This window comes from Bombina bombina, chromosome 3 (assembly GCF_027579735.1).
Source record: "Bombina bombina isolate aBomBom1 chromosome 3, aBomBom1.pri, whole genome shotgun sequence".
Taxonomy (NCBI): domain Eukaryota; kingdom Metazoa; phylum Chordata; class Amphibia; order Anura; family Bombinatoridae; genus Bombina; species Bombina bombina.
Genome location: NC_069501.1, coordinates 219,379,873 through 219,399,421, shown reverse-complemented (window position 1 = coordinate 219,399,421; position 19,549 = coordinate 219,379,873). Strand labels below are relative to the sequence as shown.

Below are 19,549 nucleotides of genomic sequence, written 5' to 3'. Positions count from 1 at the left end.
CTCTACTAAATCTGGATCAAGAGACCAGAGATTCTCTTCTCTGGTGGCTATCTCGGGTCCATCTGTCCAAGGGTATGACCTTTCGCAGGCCAGATTGGACGATTGTAACAACAGATGCCAGCCTTCTAGGTTGGGGCGCAGTCTGGAACTCCCTGAAGGCTCAGGGATCGTGGACTCAGGAGGAGAAACTCCTCCCAATAAATATTCTGGAGTTAAGAGCAATATTTAATGCTCTTCTATTTTGGCCTCAGCAACCCTGAGGTTCATCAGATTTCAGTCGGACAACATCACGACTGTGGCTTACATCAACCATCAAGGGGGAACCAGGAGTTCCCTAGCGATGTTAGACGCCTCAAAGATTATTAGCTGGGCAGAGTCTCACTCTTGCCATCTGTCAGCAATCCACATCCCAGGCGTAGAGAACTGGAAGGCGGATTTTCTAAGTTGTCAGACTTTTCATCTGGGGGAGTGGGAACTCCATCCGGAGGTGTTTGCTCAACTGATCCATCGTTGGGGCAAACCAGAACTGGATCTCATGGCGTCTCGCCAGAACGCCAAGCTTCCTTGTTACGGATCCAGGTCCAGGGACCCGGGAGCGACGCTGATATATGCTCTAGCAGCTCCTTGGTTCTTCAACCTGGCTTATGTGTTTCCACCGTTTCCTCTGCTCCCTCGACTGATTGCCAAAATCAAGCAGGAGAGAGCATCAGTGATTCTGATAGCGCCTGCGTGGCCACGCAGGACCTGGTATGCAGACCTAGTGGACATGTCATCCTTTCCACCATGGACTCTGCCTCTGAGGCAGGACCTTCTAATACAAGGTCCTTTCAATCATCCAAATCTAATTTCTCTGAGACTGACTGACTGCATGGAGATTGAACGCTTGATCCTATCAAGGCGTGGCTTCTCCGAGTCAGTCATTGATACCTTAATACAGGCACGAAAGCCTGTCACCAGGAAAATCTACCATAAGATATGGCGTAAATATCTTTATTGGTGTGAATCCAAGAATTACTCATGGAGTAAGGTTAGGATTCCTAGGATATTGTCCTTTCTCCAAGAGGGTTTGGACAAAGGATTATCAGCTAGTTCTTTAAAAGGACAGATTTCTGCTCTGTCTATTCTTTTGCACAAACGTCTGGCAGAGGTAGAGGTTCCAGACGTCCAGGCATTTTGTCAGGCTTTGGTTAGAATTAAGCCTGTGTTTAAGACTGTTGCTCCCCCGTGGAGTTTAAACTTGGTTCTTAAAGTTCTTCAAGGAGTTCCGTTTGAACCCCTTCATTCCATTGATATTAAACTTTTATCTTGGAAAGTTCTGTTTTTGATGGCTATTTCCTCGGCTCGAAGAGTCTCTGAGCTATCTGCCTTACAATGTGATTCTCCTTATCTGATTTTTCATGCAGATAAGGTAGTTCTGCGTACCAAACCTGGGTTTTTACCTAAGGTGGTTTCTAACAAGAATATCAATCAAAAGATTGTTGTTCCATCATTGTGTCCTAATCCTTCTTCAAAGAAGGAACGTCTCTTACATAATCTGGACGTAGTCCGTGCCTTGAAGTTTTACTTACAAGCTACTAAAGATTTTCGCCAAACATCTTCCCTGTTTGTCGTTTACTCTGGACAGAGGAGAGGTCAAAAAGCTTTGGCAACCTCTCTTTCCTTTTGGCTTCGGAGCATAATTCACTTAGCCTATGAGACTGCTGGACAGCAGCCCCCTGAAAGGATTACAGCTCATTCTACTAGAGCTGTGGCTTCCACCTGGGCCTTTAAAAATGAGGCCTCTGTTAAACAGATTTGCAAGGCTGCGACTTGGTCTTCGCTTCATACATTTTCAAAATTTTACAAATTTGATACTTTTGCTTCTTCGGAGGCTGTTTTTGGGAGAAAGGTTCTTCAGGCAGTGGTTCCTTCCGTTTAATCCTGCCTTGTCCCTCCCATCATCCCTGTACTTTAGCTTTGGTATTGGTATCCCATAAGTAATGGATGATCCGTGGACTGGATACACTTAACAAGAGAAAACATAATTTATGCTTACCTGATAAATTTATTTCTCTTGTAGTGTATCCAGTCCGCCCTGTCCTTTTAAGGCATGTCTAAATTTTAATTAAACTACAGTCACCACTGCACCCTATGGTTTCTCCTTTCTCGTCTTGTTTCGGTCGAATGACTGGATATGGCAGTGAGGGGAGGAGTTATATAGCAGCTCTGCTGTGGGTGACCCTCTTGCAACTTCCTGTTGGGAAGGAGAATATCCCATAAGTAATGGATGATCCGTGGACTGGATACAATACAAGAGAAATAAATTTATCAGGTAAGTATAAATTATGTTTTTTGTTTGTCAGTATCTTTCTGTGTGTGAGAGTCTGTGTGTGAAAGAGTGAGTGTATTTGTGTGTGTGTGAGAGAGAGAGAGAGAGAGAGAGAGAGAGAAAGAGTGCATGTGCTAGTATGTGAGAGACAGAGTGTGTGTGAGAGCGTAAGTGTCTTTGTGTGTGTTTCTTTATGTGAGCATTAGTGTCTTTATGTGTGTGAGAGATTATGTGTATGTGAGTGTGTAAGAGTCTGTATGTGAGCGTGTGTGAATAATATCAATGCGCACATTTTTTTTGTTGAGCTGTGCACGGCGCAAGGGTGTTCAGGTTTGTCCTAAACTAAAGGTAACAACCCTAGTTGTAGGATCTGCAAACTGTGTAGGTCAGTGTGTCTCGTATCATCTCTTATAGTAAGACTATGCTATCTAATATCATATCTGTTGTCTTATTAGATCACACATATGTGTAGCACATTGTCTCTCTTCTTGCCCAGTTCTGCAGGAAGCAGTCAGCACACGTGACCTAGAACTTGTGAGGTTGATATTACGGTACCGTGATTATCAGAGGACTATAAAACGGCTGGCAGGAATTCCCGTCCTTCTAGAGAAACTACGAAAGGTAAATTAAACTACTCATGTGAATAGATTATTAATGAGCGTTAGTGGTGTCTTCCTTCCATCATATTTTAATATAATCACAATAGTATTATTATATATTACTAATACAGCACAGGAGCCTGAAATTGGCACGTTCACTTGCAGAGCATTAGGGAAAGTGGTGGGAATAAAGCTCAATATGCCAATCATAAATCAACAGGTCCTCTGAGATTGTTAGCATTGGGCAATGCATAAAAACCTTAAGAATCAATTAACAAGTGTAACTGAAACATTAACAAGGGCAAGTGTATAAATTATTTCCATACCATACCGTAATTGCAATTACAGCTTAGTGAGATATGGTTGATCTGAAGTCCTCTCAATGAAAGGGTCATGTTCATAATCAATAAATCTAAAAATGTGTTATGGCTTAATTAGTATCACAGTGATATTTTTCTTGTAGCTGATAATGGCATCTGTTCTATTATGCAGAATTGTGTTACATTTCTAACAGCTGTCATTGCAGGGAGAACAAGGTTTGGTTGTAGGTTAAAAATGAATTTGTTTGAGCATGCAGTCTGCATTACTGATACTAGCTAGCTGTATTTTTTTTTTTTATAATTATTATTAAGATGTTTAGGCAAACATTGCAGATATACACATAAGAAGTAATATCCAGTACATGAGTTTTTACAGATTTCTCGAATGGCTCAAATACAATATTATTAAGACAAAACAAAGCTAGAGCCTAAGTACTTCAGGAAGCAATGTTTTACATACACCAGAAAAATATGACACATAATAAATATAACACCTTATTTTTTATTTTGTTTCTATCAATTATAGAATATATATCATCCGTGCAATGCAAAGCCACTTTTGGACTCCAAATTGCATATGGACAGCTCAAGATATTATTTCAATTGCACAGACCACTTTTGGACCTTTAGAAAAATTGAAAAACTATGATAGATATAGTGATATAGTAGATAATCCACTCATTACATTTTTTGTTATCTAATGACCTATATAGTATTAGTTTGCAACTTAAATACGAAAGTTCCTCTTAAAATATCTTGATATAAAAAAACTCAAAAAGAACATCTCCATTTCTGTATTTAAGTAACCTGCAGATATTAAAAAATATAACCCGAAATGAAAAATAGCAGCCTCTCTTGGACTACTTAATAAAGTAACTTACGAAAAAAGAGGAACTTCAGGGGAGAACATTTTAGTCTTTAAATATAGTTTCTCAACTACAAAGAGCTATGTTTAAGATTTTGTAGTCTCTGAAAGTATGTGGCCCCCTATGTAATACTTAACCAAATATTTATAAACTAACCTTCTTCACTAAGTCATAAACTTATTTCCCAATCATAGCTCTGTTGCAGCACATCAGATTGCTTGAATACAACCACTAATAAAACAGTACGTAAATGAGAGGTCTCATGTGAATCATAGAGTAAAATATAGCTACCTCCATAACCATTATAAAACTCAGAAAACAACCCCTTATATTCAGAAGTCTATACCAAAACTTTAATAAAGGCGATGGTTAGCCATCCCCACAACACATCAATCTGTAATACTATATGAAAGCTTGAAAGTATATTAAAGGGACAGTCTAGGCCAAAATAAACTTTCATGATTCAGATAGAGCATGTAATTTTAAACAATTTTCCAATTTACTTTTATCACCAATTTTGCTTTGTTCTCTTGGTATTCTTGGTTGAAAGCTTAACCTAGGAGGTTCATATGCTAATTTCTTAGACCTTGAAGCCCACCTCTTTCAGATTGCATTTTAACAGTTTTTCAACACTTGAGGGTGTTAGTTCACATATTTCATATAGATAACACTGTGCTCGTGCACGTGAAGTAATCTGGGAGCAGGCACTAATTGGCTAGACTGCAAGTCTGTCAAAAGAACTGTAAAAAGGGGCAGTTTGCAGAGGCTTAGATACAAGATAATCACAGAGGTTAAAAGTATATTATTATAACTGTGTTGGTTATGCAAAACTGGGAAATGGGTAGTAAAGGGATTATCTATCTTTTAAAAGAATAAAAATTCTGGTGTAGACTGTCCCTTTAAAGGCTATATCAAAAATTCATAATGGGAAAGTATTGAGGAATTGTACTGATAGTTCTAATATACATATACATTATATATTGTCATTTAGAATTATACTAAGTGACTCTGTATTAATTGCACTGCTTTACCTCAAACTGTGATTGGTTATAAACTCAAAGTGTAAGGAACAACTCTATGGCATATTACCATCAATGGTAGCTCAAACCTTAAATCCTTGGGATCTGGGTGAACTAAGTTGTAAAAAGCAATTATATATGGTTGACATATGGGGGGATTATAACACAATACCATCCATAGTAGCTGAGGCAATGATATATACAGACATGGAACTGTAAGACTGTTTCAGCAAATATACTGTACATTTAGAATAGGAGACGTGACAGAGTAATAGAAAGCAATTTGCAGTCATCCCATCATAATAAGCAACCATAAAGCACAATATATGTCACATAGAGTTTTAAATGAGACTGCTAAACAGCTATATATGTTCAGTATTGTAAAGAGTATAGCAGTAGGATGTCTAATACTGCTCTGCCAAAAGTAGGCTGCCACCTCTAACTTCAACGGTCCTGTCCAGAAAACTACTAATGTCACTTCAACAAAATTTAGATCCTCAGAATCAGCACTAAATTCTTAAACTAGATATAACAAATCTCAATATCAGATGAGACATCTAATTGTTGGGTTATTCCCATCTTCTTTGGAGTCACTAGATTTGTGACCGATCATGGCCACAGTCCGGATACTGTATGAGGTCTTAGTTGTTATTAAAAGAAGCCAGCCAAAGAGCTTTAACATAGAGATACATACATATACATGTCTAAATATGTGTGTGTGTATGTATATATATATATATATATATATATATATATATATGTGTGTGTGCATATGTATTTATGTATGTATATAAGTATTTACAGACATATATACACATATAAATACATATGTATACATGTATAGACATATATATGTGCATTGGAGCCCTTTGCAGTCAAGTAGATAAAAACATGTTAATGCATATTTAAGCAATATTCATTTTTAAAATAGTGTTATTGTGTGTATTTACTGTAAATATTTTACATTCAAATGTTCTGCACATAGCAGAATATGCTCTTTGTATTTCTAAATAGATATTACTATATATATATACTCTATATTTCTATACCTATATATAATCATCTATATATAGGTATAGATATTTATTTTACCAAAAAATATCAGCTTTATATAGAAATATGTATTTATGAGTAAACAGAACTTTTCTGCTATGTGAAGAAAATTTTAATGTGAAATATTCAAATTTTCATGTCAGGTTAGCGCACTTGAGAAAATGTGATCGGGTTTGCACGTGAGTAGGGTGTTAGCCTAAATAAGCAGACCCCAAACCATGATTAACCACTAAACAGTCAGACCTCCATCCCCTATTAATCACTAAAAGCCAGACCCCCAGCCACTAATAAACCTTAAAAAAGCCAGAACACCAATCACTATCAATGACTATTACTAAATCAACAGCTAATCTAGAAACAGTAATGGCATAATGCGTTTCAACAGCAGTGTGAAACACCAGAGGTAGCAATTTGAATTTACTTGTATTATCAAATAGCAGCAATGCTCTACTAGTAGCTATACACATCACGTGAGTGAATGACAAGAGACATATATGTGCCAATCAGCAGTTAGCAGATCCCAGTAGTGATATTGCTGCTGATAAGGCTACATATATATGATTTTCAACAAATTATACCAAGAGAATGAAGTATTTTAGATATTAGAAGTAAATTGGAAAGTTCTTTAAAACTGTATCTTCTATCTTAATTATGAAAGTTTAGTTTTGACTTTACTGTCCCTTTAATCTGTTATTGTATTCTCTATGTATTAATTACTATGAAGTATTTCTAAATGTGTAACTCTCACTTTGTTTCCAATTCTTTATGTTGTCTATAGCTTTCTCCTAAGGTACATGTTGGTTTGTACACCCAGGTATTTTGTAGACCCAGTTTTGTTTCTTTTCCAGCAGAAGGTTGATTCTGTCCTTGGATGGTTGGCAATGCCTAAGTATTAATGTATTTTTTTGCGAATTAGTCCTTTTAATGCTGCAGAGGCTAGTTCTAGTTCCTTTTTTTTCCACTGTCTCTAAAAGACTTTGATTTCTCTAGAGAAAATGTGCAATGAAAAATATAAACTGATTATTGCCAGCTTTCATAAACAGTGTGCTCATTAATCAAGACGGTAAAGCAAATATGATGAGTAACTATTCATTTCATGGGTTATTCTAAGTTATTTCACAAAGTTAAGGGGACATTGTACTCAATGCATTTACATACATTAGTGCCACAGTTAAACATGCTTAAAATATTTTTTATGCATGAGAGAAGGTAAGTAAAGTTGTTTTAAAGGTGAAACTGCTAAACGATGATTTACTGGTTTTAAGTATACATGTACATTTCAATACCTTACAACATTTGTGACTAGGTATTAGGCACTCATTAGGTTGAGGGGGGAAAGTTGTAATTTTGTGGATTGTCACATGTAGTTTGTGGGTGGGATCATCGGTGTGTCTGGGAAGTCTGTGGGTGGGGCTAGGGAAATTTTGCAAATAAGGACATATGTAATACCTTGCTTCCAGGTATTCCTCTGAAATGTACTGGTATGGGTTATTCCTGCTTTTTAATACTGGGGTTTAATAAGATCACAATATGCAGAACTAAATTCTATAATATTGGTGTGTATCACAATGGGATAATATGTCACCACTATTGAGAGGGAATGGTAACAAGTTTACCCGTTGTGAATATGTAGCAGTTATTATAGGATTGAATGAAGTCAGAGGAGATACTGATAAAGTATTCCTTTAACCATAAACTCTTTGTGAGAAAAAGCACTAACTGTTAGTTTCTCTGGATGACTAGTGTTGTAGTAAATGTCCTTTACTTGGTTTTGTATCAACCTTCTTACCCTCCACTACTGAACAGTAGAGATAGCTCACTGTTACGTCACAGTAAGGAGAAGCTTCAGTTATCCGGTGTCCGTTATGCTCACAGAGCTCCATGATCAGGCTTGGCGGTACTGACAGCCGCGTCTGTGTTGCGGTTAGCGCCCACTGTTACGTCACAGGGGGAGTGAATGCGGAACTCCGGTCTCTGTGTTAGTTACGGAGTAGTGCTTACAGTTAAGATTGGCGTTGAAGTGAAATCTGTATACAGCATAAGTTGTTTCACTCACAGTGGGGAATCCTGCTTGTTCTTTTTTGTGGTAGTCAGCGGTTCCGTTGCTTTAGGAGTTTGAGAAAAACAACAGCGTTGTAGTTGAATGAGGGGTAATCTCCAAAGTTTGTCTTTGTAAATCTCAGTCTGAGAAAGCTGATGAAAAGTCCGTTAGGAATCAAACTCTGATTAGGAGAGGAGCTCAGAATTACTTGCTGCTACAATACACAAGGTTGCTAACAAATTGCTAAGCACCTGTTTGCAGGTGCGGTGAGGATTTGTAGTGTGTGGAGGAGGGCTTAGCTTAAAGGGACAGACCTGACATCACCCCCTCTTCAAGCAAGTGGTCCCAACACTTGAGGTCTAGGACGATCAGGGTAACGGCGGTGAAACTGTGCAACCAGTCTGGGGGCGTTTAGATTAGCAGACGGTTCCCAGGAGTTATCCTCATTCGAGTAACCCTTCCACTGTACCAAGTATTCCAGGCAACCTTTGTGGTATCGAGAATCCAAGATATTTTTAACCTCATATTCATCCACTGGTGGCAATACTGGAGAAGGAGGTAGAATTGGTGTAGTCACTCTCATGAGCCCTGCCGGTTTTAATAAGGAGACATGGAATGTGGGGTGTATTCGCAGGCTAGGTGGGAGATCTAAAGTAACAGCGTTTTGGTTGACAACCTTAAGGATTGGAAAAGGTCCTAGGAAGAGACTACCAAATTTTTTAGTAGGAACCTGTAGACGAAGGTTTTTGGAGGACAACCAAGCATGATCTCCAACCTTATACTCTGGGGGTGATCTACGTCGTAGGTTGTAGTAATGTTTCTGTGACTCTTGGGAGCGTTGTATATTCTGGCGTAGAATATTGAATGTCTCCTTGAGGGTATTGGTGTACTCATCTACGAGAGGTGAGGATGAGATGGTTGAGTCAGAAAATGAAAAAGTAGGGTGGAAGCCATAATTCGCATAAAAAGGGGTCATCTTTGTGCTGGAGTTCATTGAGTCATTATAGGCGAACTCTGCCAGTGGTAAGAGTTTTGCCCAATCTGTCTGGTGTTGACCACAAAAACAACGAATGTATTGCTCGAGCCATTGATTTACCCTCTCAGTCTGGCCATTCGTTTGTGGGTGGAAGGAGGTGCTGTAGCGATGTTGGATCTGTAGGAGATGACATAACTGCCTCCAGAACCTGGAGGTAAACTGGGTGCCACAGTCTGATGTTAGGATGGGTGGTACTCCATGTTGGCGAACAATATGTTGTAGGAACAGGTCAGCTGTTTCGGATGAAGTTGGCAACTTAGAGTAAGGGATGAAATGGGCCATTTTGCTGAATAGGTCGACTTCCACGAGTATTGTATTAAACTTTTCCAACTTGGGGAGGTCCACGATGAAGTCAAGACCTACATGCTGCCAGGGCTTTTGTTGTATTTGTATGGGCATAAGGTACCCGTAAGGTTTGTTGGTTTCGTATTTGGAACTTGCACAGATTGAACAACCACGTTGTAATCCGCTATAGTTTTTTTCATTTGTGGCCACCAAAAGCTTCTGGAAATCTTTTCATGTGTTCTTTGAACTCCCTGATGACCAGCTCCTGGTGTGTCATGGTAACACTGTAAGATAGTGAGCCGTGATGAGGGAGATACGTATCTTTGGTCACCATGGTAATATAACCCATCGGAATGTTTTTGTAAACAGTATTGCGTGATCTCATTGTGATCAATGGTGGTATCGTCAAGCGGTATATGAAGTGAAGAGGTAGTTGCTATGAATCGTTCAGGAGGGATGATTTGGCCCATTTGAGGAACGTTCCCTGGTGGCAGATCTTTTCTGGACAAAGCGTCAGCCTTCCCATTAAATTTTGCAGGTCTGTATGTGATAGTAAAATTAAATCGTGTGAAGAACAAACTCCATCTCGCTTGACGTGAGGAGAGAGTTTTACTTGTCTGTAAATACTCTAAGTTTTTATGGTCCGTTATTATCTGTATGGGTTCTTCAGTGCCTTCTAGTAAGTGTCTCCAGTGTTCTAGGGATTTCCTGATGGCTAATAGTTCTTTCTCCCCGATGGGGTAATTAGATTCAGCTGGAGACAAAACTTTTGAGAAGTAGGTGATGGGATGGATAGGAGAAGTGGAGCTAGGTCGTTGGGACAGAATGGCTCCAATACCATAGTCCGAAGAATCCACTTCTAGTATATATGGTAGAGTGGGGTCAGGATAGCGTAATAATGGAGCTGTAGTGAAAAGTGTCTTGAGATGATCAAACGCTTTCTGGGCATCTGTATTCCAGGAGAAATGAGAGACGGTTCCAGTTAGGCTTGTTAGAGGTTTCGCTATTTGTGAGAAATTCTTGATGAACTTTCTATAATAGTTTGCGAAACCCAAGAATCGCTGTAATTCTTTCTTGGTTTTTGGCTCTCGCCAGTTCTTTACGCTTTGTACCTTTGTCTCCTCCATCTTTATACCCTCTGGACTGATATAATATCCGAGGAATGACAGATGTGTTACATGGAACAGGCATTTTTCCGGTTTGGCGTAGAGGTGATGATCTCTGAGTCTTGCTAATACGGAGCGAACATGTGTGACGTGTTCCTGGATATTGTTGGAAAATATGAGAATATCGTCAAGATATATGACCATGCAGATGTCGAGCAAATCTCTGACAATATCGTTGACGAAATGCTGAAAAGTTGCAGGGGCGTTGCAGAGCCCAAACGGCATTACGAGATATTCGTATAACCCATACCTGGTCCTGAAAACGGTGAGCCATTCGTCACCTTTGCGTATTCTGACTAGATTGTAGGCTCCGCGTAGGTCGAGTTTAGTGTAGATTGTGGCTTGGTGAATTCTTTCAATGAGCTCTGGTATGAGGGGAAGTGGGTAGCGTTTTTTTATTGTTTTTTTATTCAATTCACGATAGTCGATGATGGGTCTTAGTTACTTGTCTTTGTTGCGTACAAAAAATATGCCGGCTCCAGCAGGTGATGTCGATGGACGAATGAAGCCTTTTTTTAAGTTTTCTTCAAGGTAATTTTTTAAGTGATCCAACTCAGGTTTGCTGAGGGGATAGAGATGTCCAAAGGGAATGGTTGCCCCAGGTTGTAATTCAATAGGACAATCATATTGTCTGTGAGGTGGTAATGCTTCAGCCTGTTTTTTACTGAAGACATCTGCGAAGTCTGCATACTCTGCAGGTAAACTCGGTCCTTCATCACTGATGTTGAGAAGAGTCTCCATGCCGGCATAGCAGGTCTTGGAGCAGTATGCGGAATTGAAAGTGACATGGAGAGCTTTCCAATCTATCGAGGGTTGATGTAGTTGTAGCCAAGTTAAACCTAAGACTATCGGGAAAAGAGGTGAGGGAATTACATCTAGTGTTAAGTATTCACTGTGACCATTGGCAGTTTGTACCAATAGGGGTATCATTTGGTGTGTGATAGGCCCAGTTTTGATTGCTGTACCATCAATAAGACGAATATAGACAGGGTTTTGCTTACACACAATAGGTATCTTGTTTATTTTTACAAGGTTTACATCTATATAACTGTTTGTGGCTCCCGAGTCGATAATTGCTTCAGTGTTGACTCTCTGTTGGTGCCACTGTAGAGACAAAAGTACATGGCAGTAAGTGGGTTTAGGTGAGGTGGCAGTATGAACAGTACTGATTGAACACTTACGTCTCTTCATCTTGACAAGAAGTGGACAATCCTTAACAGCATGTGATGGATTTGCACAATACATGCAAAGCATCTGACTCCTTCTGCGGTTCCTTTCTTGGGGAGTGATGGGTCCTCTGATAACCCCAAAATCCATTGGTTCATCAGAGGTTCTCTGGGTTGAGATCTGTTGTGGGTTGGATGGAGGCTGTCTTGTTGAAGTCTCAGAATGGTATCGCTCAACCTTTCTCTCTCTTAACCTCCTATCTATCTGTATAACAAGCTTCATCAGTGCTTCAAGGCTATTTGGAATCTCTAACCTTGCCAATTCATCTTTTAGTTGGTCTGAAAGGCCTAAGCGAAACTGATTTCTCAGAGCGATCGCATTCCACTGCGAGTCAGTACCATACTGCTTGAACTCTGTGATGTACTTTTCGACTGCCTTGCGACCTTGTCTGAGAGCCCTCATCTTAGCCTCTGCAGTCAGTTGTATGTCACTGTCTTGGTATAGTTCATCCATAGTGGTATAGAAACTTTGTAGTGAGGAGAGGATGGGATCGTTGTTCTCATAACATGTGTCTGCCCAGACTCGGGGTTCACCCCTTAAAAATGAAACAATCGTCAGGACTCTTATCCGGTCTGAATGATATGTTTTTGGTTTAAGTGTGAAGAGTAAATTGCAGGCATTTTTGAACTGCCGGTATGATTTCCTGTTACCTGCAAAGGTCTCAGGTAGAGAGACCTGTGGTTCAGGTGGGAGGTCCTTGTGTACTACAGTCTCTTTTATAATACCTCTCAAAGTTTGGTTCTCTAGTTGAAGCTCTCTGAGACCTTGGGATAATTGGTCCACCTTCTGTGAAAGATTGTAAATGAACTGAGGTAGTTGGATCCATTAGTTGGATCCATTATTAAGGCTTAGCAATATGTAATACCTTGCTTCCAGGTATTCCTCTGAAATGTACTGGTATGGGTTATTCCTGCTTTTTAATACTGGGGTTTAATAAGATCACAATATGCAGAACTAAATTCTATAATATTGGTGTGTATCACAATGGGATAATATGTCGCCACTATTGAGAGGGAATGGTAACAAGTTTACCCGTTGTGAATATGTAGCAGTTATTATAGGATTGAATGAAGTCAGAGGAGATACTGATAAAGTATTCCTTTAACCATAAACTCTTTGTGAGAAAAAGCACTAACTGTTAGTTTCTCTGGATGACTAGTGTTGTAGTAAATGTCCTTTACTTGGTTTTGTATCAACCTTCTTACCCTCCGCTACTGAACAGTAGAGATAGCTCACTGTTACGTCACAGTGAGGAGAAGCTTCAGTTATCCGGTGTCCGTTATGCTCACAGAGCTCCGTGATCAGGCTTGGCAGTACTGACAGCCGCGTCTGTGTTGCGGTTAGCGCCCACTGTTACGTCACAGGGGGAGTGAATGCGGAACTCCGGTCTCCGTGTTAGTTACGGAGTAGTGCTTACGGTTAAGATTGGCGTTGAAGTGAAATCTGTATACAGCATAAGTTGTTTCACTCACAGTGGTGAATCCTGCTTGTTCTTTTTTGTGGTAGTCAGCGGTTCCGTTGCTTTAGGAGTTTGAGAAAAACAACAGCGTTGTAGTTGAATGAGGGGTAATCTCCAAAGTTTGTCTTTGTAAATCTCAGTCTGAGAAAGCTGATGAAAAGTCTGTTAGGAATCAAACTCTGATTAGGAGAGGAGCTCAGAATTACTTGCTGCTACAATACACAAGGTTGCTAACAAATTGCTAAGCACCTGTTTGCAGGTGCGGTGAGGATTTGTAGTGTGTGGAGGAGGGCTTAGCTTAAAGGGACAGACCTGACAACATAAGACAGACCTCAGATTTAGGGACTGTCCCTCAGAAATAGGGACTTTTGGACGTCTGTGTTTCAAAAAAGTTTTTTTTCTTAATACAATGTTCCTATAACAGTGGCAGCAACTGCTTAAAATCATTGAGTATTTCTGGCAGAGCTTTTTTACATAGTAAATGAGATTGAAAAAAGAATTAAATCCAACGAGTTCAACCTATACAAATCTAATACACTTACAAAAAAGCTCCAGTTGATCTTAAATTAATCCCATTAAAAAAGGTGACCCAATTAACACAAGCAATCATATACATGAATTCTGTTTCTAGCCAGAAATGTATCCAAACCATTTTTAAAAATATCTAAGGTATTGGCATTCACTACCTCCTTTAGTGAGTTCCACGGTTTTATTGCTCTTAAAGTGAAAAAAACTTTTCCGTTGCAGGAGATAAAATCTCCTATCCTCCATTTTTTCTTTGCATAAATGTTTTGTAGATGATCTATTTATAAAGCCCATAAAGTTTTTTTTTTTTATTTAAATGTATAATTTTGCTTATTTTTAAAAAACATTGCTCTGATTTTCAGACTCCTAACCAAGCCCCAAAGTTTTATTTGAATACCGTCAGCTACCTTCTCCAGCTTGCTCCTGTTTGTGTAAAGGGTCTTTTCATATGCAAAAGAAGGGGGAGGGGGGGAGTGTCTTATTTCCCACTTTCAGTGGGCTTTCCAACTGCCTTTTCAACAGAGCTAAACTGAAAGCTTCTAAGTACGTTTTTAAACCATTTTATACTGGATTTTTATATCAGTATCTGTGCATCTTATTCTTTATAGCAGTGTCTATTACATGCAGTTATATGAAAATGAGTGTATACTGTCCCTTTAAATTGTGTCCTCTTGTGACAAAAATGTTCTTGAAATAAACAGAGCTTCTGCTATCTCTGTATATGGGCCTTGAATATATTTATATAAAGTAATTATGTCACCTCTCAAACGCCTTTTTTCTAGAGAAAACAGATCAAGTTTGACTAGCTTGAATTCTCCATTCCCCTTGTTAGCTTTGTGGCCCTTCTCTGAACTTTTTCTAAGTCTACAATGTCTTTTTTTGAGATCAATCCACAGAACTGCACTTCATACTCAAGGTGAGGTCTTACCAGGGATTTATATAGTGACAGAATTATGCTTTCCTCTCTTGCATCAATGCCTATTTTAATACATGCTAGTATTTTATTAGCCTTATCTTTAGCTTTTTATCTATTACTACTCCCAAATCATTTTCCTCCTCTATTTGTGTAAATCTAGTCCCATTTAGATTGCCTGCTTATTTTTACTTCCAAAATGTCGAACCTTGCATTTTTCCGTATTAAATCTCATATTTATTATTTTCTATAGAAATTAAAGCCATTTAGATTAAAACACAGGTCTATATAGACAGTTCTTCATGCTTCAGACACTTTGATGTAGAGTACATGTAACAGAACTGCAGTTTCAGAAAAGAGGACTCTGAGAGATTTGAGTTGTTGCTGTCTATAGAAGCCCTGTCTTATTGAACTTCCTAAAATAATTTGTACCTTTTAAACGTCCATAAATACTTTTAAGATGAAATATTGAAAACTTCTGTTGCCATCTTAAATTATGAAAAACACAGAGTATATTTTGTAAACTGAGCCCTTACTATAGCAACACCAACCACAAAATAGCATGTAACAGACACTTTTAAAAATGCCTTTTGGTAAGGTGTAGGTGTTGTTGAGATTATAGTGGCTGTTAAGGCTTTTGTATTGTTTTTTTCATTGTCTACTTTTCTGTTCTACATTTTTTTTTAAAACCATGTTACTAGAATTGAGAGATTTGTGACCTTCACACTTTTCTTACATCTTTATAACCTAGTTGGCCAATCTAGACACTTGCTACCCTTCCACAGATTCCTCCCATGGGTTCCCTAATCAATTTTCTCCTTTTAGAGACTGTTTATTAATTTGTCTGATTACATTTCCCTGTCTCTTTGTCTCCTTTCTTGCTCAATCATGTACTAAAGGGGACAGGATCAATAAGGTGATTATTGGAGAGTTAGTGTGCTTCTCTGTGTTTGTGCTGCTCAAAGAAACAATGTTATTCACGTGACCAGAGAATCTATAGCTTTTGTCAGCTTTGTAAAATGTTCCCTAGGGAAAGTGCTGTCTATTTGGTATGCAATGGACTAGGGCATGTATGTTTGCCATGCATAGTAGAACATTGCTACATTAAGGGCTAAATTACAAGTGCAGAGCAAATTAGTGCTCCTGCCTGCCCGTTAACTTTGCTTAAAGTAAGCTTTTTGCGCTCACCCAACCAGTTGCGCAAACCCGATCAAGTTTATAAATAAATTGCTTATACAGTATGTACTTGTCTTCCTGTCTGTTGTGCAATGTGGCCAAAACTCTCTCTCTTGGCTATTCAGACTGAGCACTAGTCTTGTGAATACTTCCTGACCCCTTCCCGTTGTGCTTAAAATCACTCCACTGTGCCCGAGAGAACACCAGAAAAGTTTAACTGAGGAGAGTCGACTGGTAAACTACAATCTCATTCTCATGGAGTCGACATCATAAATATTCAATCAGTCAACATTTTCTGAATATGTTTTGCTGCTATAAGGGTTTAAGAAAAAAAAACATATTTATGTAGTTTTCCTTCCCAAATCAAGTGTAAAAACACAAGAGATATTAGTTTTGCATTCTGACTTATATCAATACTGTGCTTCTGATCATTTGGATTTATATAGAAAAGAAGATGAAAACAGCTGACTTGAGTTTAAATTCTCCTTCAGCAGCGTCTAATGTATTGGAATGTGGTCCTTAGATACTAAACAGTGGGCCTTAGACACTAAACTGATTTTCAACTTATCCGTAGCATTGTCATATGTATATGAAAATATTGATTGTCTAATAAACATCTGTCTTTTGCTTAGCTAGAGATCTCTGGAGGGTAATGAGGCAGCAGATTGATGTGCATAATCTATATTGGCCAGTCACTGTAATAGAATATGTAGAGGACGTTTGGAAAGCTGCCAGTGAAAAAGAAAAACGCACATTATGATGGCACATAAGGACTAGAAGATGCATGCTGTCTGCTAATGTTTAAGGGACATTAAATCCAATAAAATTATGTGTCATGCACTTAAAGAACAAGTTGGGAAAAACAAACAAACGTATTTATGTATAATTTCCTAACGCTTGGATATGGACAACTGGATATAGGTGGACGGGGACACACCTCTACAAGCCCAAGAACATAGTTAATAGCAAAGGAGTGTTTTTTTAATGTAATAGCCTGTTTCAGGTGCAAAAACCCCAAATCCTTTTCCCTTTAAGTATGGGCCTATTTAGGGCAAGATTACGAGTGGATTGCTATTTATCTCTCCTCACACGCTACCCGATGCTCGCAAAAAGCTTACTTTTAGTGAAGTTAGCATCATGTGTATTACAAGTTGAAAGTAAAAGGTTTTTCTACAAGCGCTAAACTCGAGGTTTGAAAAAACAAAACAAACTTGGAATATCGCGACTACGTTAACGTATTCCCCCATAGACTTCAATAGAACGTTGAAAAAAAAAAGCACTCAACAAATCAGGCAAACCCTATCGTATTTTCTCAAGCTCGCTAAACCGACATGAAATATTAATATTTCACATTCCAATGTTCTTCACATAGCAGAATATGTTGTACTTATTTATAAATACATATTTCAATGGAAAATGAAAATATCCAGTCATGAGTGCAGTTAAAAGTTCATTCTTTATTTGTTCTTTAAAAGCAATAACACTCTACAAACGGATTATCAAAATAGGTGAAAGATCAGGTCTTATGCGTTTCAGCCCGCCATACTCATAGACCACTGATCAGTCGCTGTAACAGCTCAAATTTATACCTTAGTGATTAGGTCAATTAAAATCACACTTGCCTAATTGAGGTACCGTATTAACCCTTTGTTGTCTTCTGCTATGCTCTATATATGTGCTCTTTGCTGTGAAAACGGGTTATAGAGTGTATATGCCATTTCTCTGGCAAATGGGAGTCTGTACTAAATGTGCTACCTTATTTTCTGGGACTATTCCTGTGTATATATATAATTTTCCAAAAAGCCTGGAAATTGGGGATTTGTATTCTCTCTTCCCCTATAGGTTATGCACATTGTTGGACCATATCTATAATCAACTAATAGTAAATTGAATTTGTGAGATTTTACTGAATTGATGACAAATTAGTAGTCACAAGCTATATTGTCTTAATAGTGTTAAAATATGAAACTTATCATTTTAGTTTACAAGAAAACTATCAGAATAGTGAAAAAGTATTAAATTTGCATGCACAACTATAAAAATATAGAATAAGAGAAATAAACGGGTTCATTCCCAGAAACTGATAAGGTCAAACCTGGAGTTGAACCCGTAAGGTGTATTTGTTTTTAATCGAAACATCCAATATATTTCTGTTTTACTTAAGATTTTATCCATGTCTGCCACCCTAGAATTCAATGTCACTTTTTCTATAATTGTCCACCTCAATGACATAGTGTTTCTACCATGTTCTTCTATAAAATGTTTGGCCACTGGGAGGCGTTTGTCTTCTCTTTTTCTGCAGTAACGCTGAATAAATGCTCTCTTATGCGAGTTCTTATCTCTCTTAAAGTTTTTCCAACATATACTGTAGATTACAGAGATTACATTCAAGGAGGTATACCACCCCTTTTTCTCTACAATTCAAACATTTTTCTATTTCAAAAATCTCCCCAGTCTTGACTGAATGAAAGGTATTCCCCGTATCTGCGTGCTTACATGCTTTACATTCACTAAAGCCACATTTGTGTAGCCCTTTTATTTGTATCCAAGAAGCTTGCTTATTGGCAGTTTTAGGAACTGTAGGAGATACTATGTTACCTATTATTCTGCCCCTTCTGTATGAGAAGAGACATCTTTTTTGTGTTATTTTCGCTAGGCTGTTGTCTGCTCTTAATATTGGTAGATGTTTATACCACAGATTTTATTATATTGTGGTGAGTATTGGGTAACGAAATTGATGCTGTCTTGATCTTTAACACATTTTGAGAAGTTTTAGTTTTTGTTTTTTTTCAATTCTGTCTGGTCCAAAGTGGACACTGCTAGACGGGCATTTTTTATAACTTGTCTATTATATCCCCTATCTTTCAGGTGACCATCTAGGCGAGCAGCTTCTTTAATATAGTCTGACTGATCTGTGCAATTACGTTTTACTCTCACGTTTTACTATCATATGTTGGCCTTTTGCTATAGCTTTAAATGTTTCCTTTGGATGATTGCTGTTTGCCTGCAATATCGCTTTTTTTTAAATGGGTTTTCTATATAGTGTTGTTTTCTATATAGTGTTTTTTTTTTTTTTCTAAAGATGAGTATCTTTCATTTTTGTTGCCTCTCAATGTGAGATTTAAATAGTGAAACTCTTCCTTTTGCACTTCATATGTGAAGTGTACTTCCATTTTATTACTTTCTACATATTTTAGAAATCCGGGTAAGGTCTCATCATCTCCTTCTCATATTAGGATGAGATCATCTATAAATCTTTGATATAGTTTAATGTTCTCTTTGAAGGGGTTATCATCCGCATAGATGTGGCACAGCTTCCACCACCCCATAAAGAGGTTGGCGTATGAGGGGGCAAATTTTGCCCCCATAGCTGTGCCATATCTCTGCAGATAATACACCCCCCCAAAGCAAAAGTAATTGTGTGTCAGTAGGTATTCAATCACTTTTAATAGGTACTCTTGAAATGTTTTTCCTAAGTTGCTGCACCTAGCTAGAAAATACTTCACAACTTGTAGGCCCTTTTCATGAGGTATTGAACTGTAGAGTGAGACGACGT

General features: G+C 38.3%; 1 protein-coding gene across 5 annotated transcripts in view; it reads left to right on the top strand.

Moving 5' to 3' along the window:
• Positions 1-19,549, top strand: part of ANKRD13B (ankyrin repeat domain 13B) — a 513,444-nt gene that overhangs the window by 343,125 nt on the left and 150,770 nt on the right. For all 5 annotated transcript variants that reach the window (XM_053706151.1, XM_053706149.1, XM_053706150.1 and 2 more), the window contains exon 3: positions 2,805-2,929. In XM_053706151.1, coding sequence (XP_053562126.1) covers positions 2,805-2,929 — 125 coding nt within the window. The remainder of the gene's footprint in view (positions 1-2,804; positions 2,930-19,549) is intronic.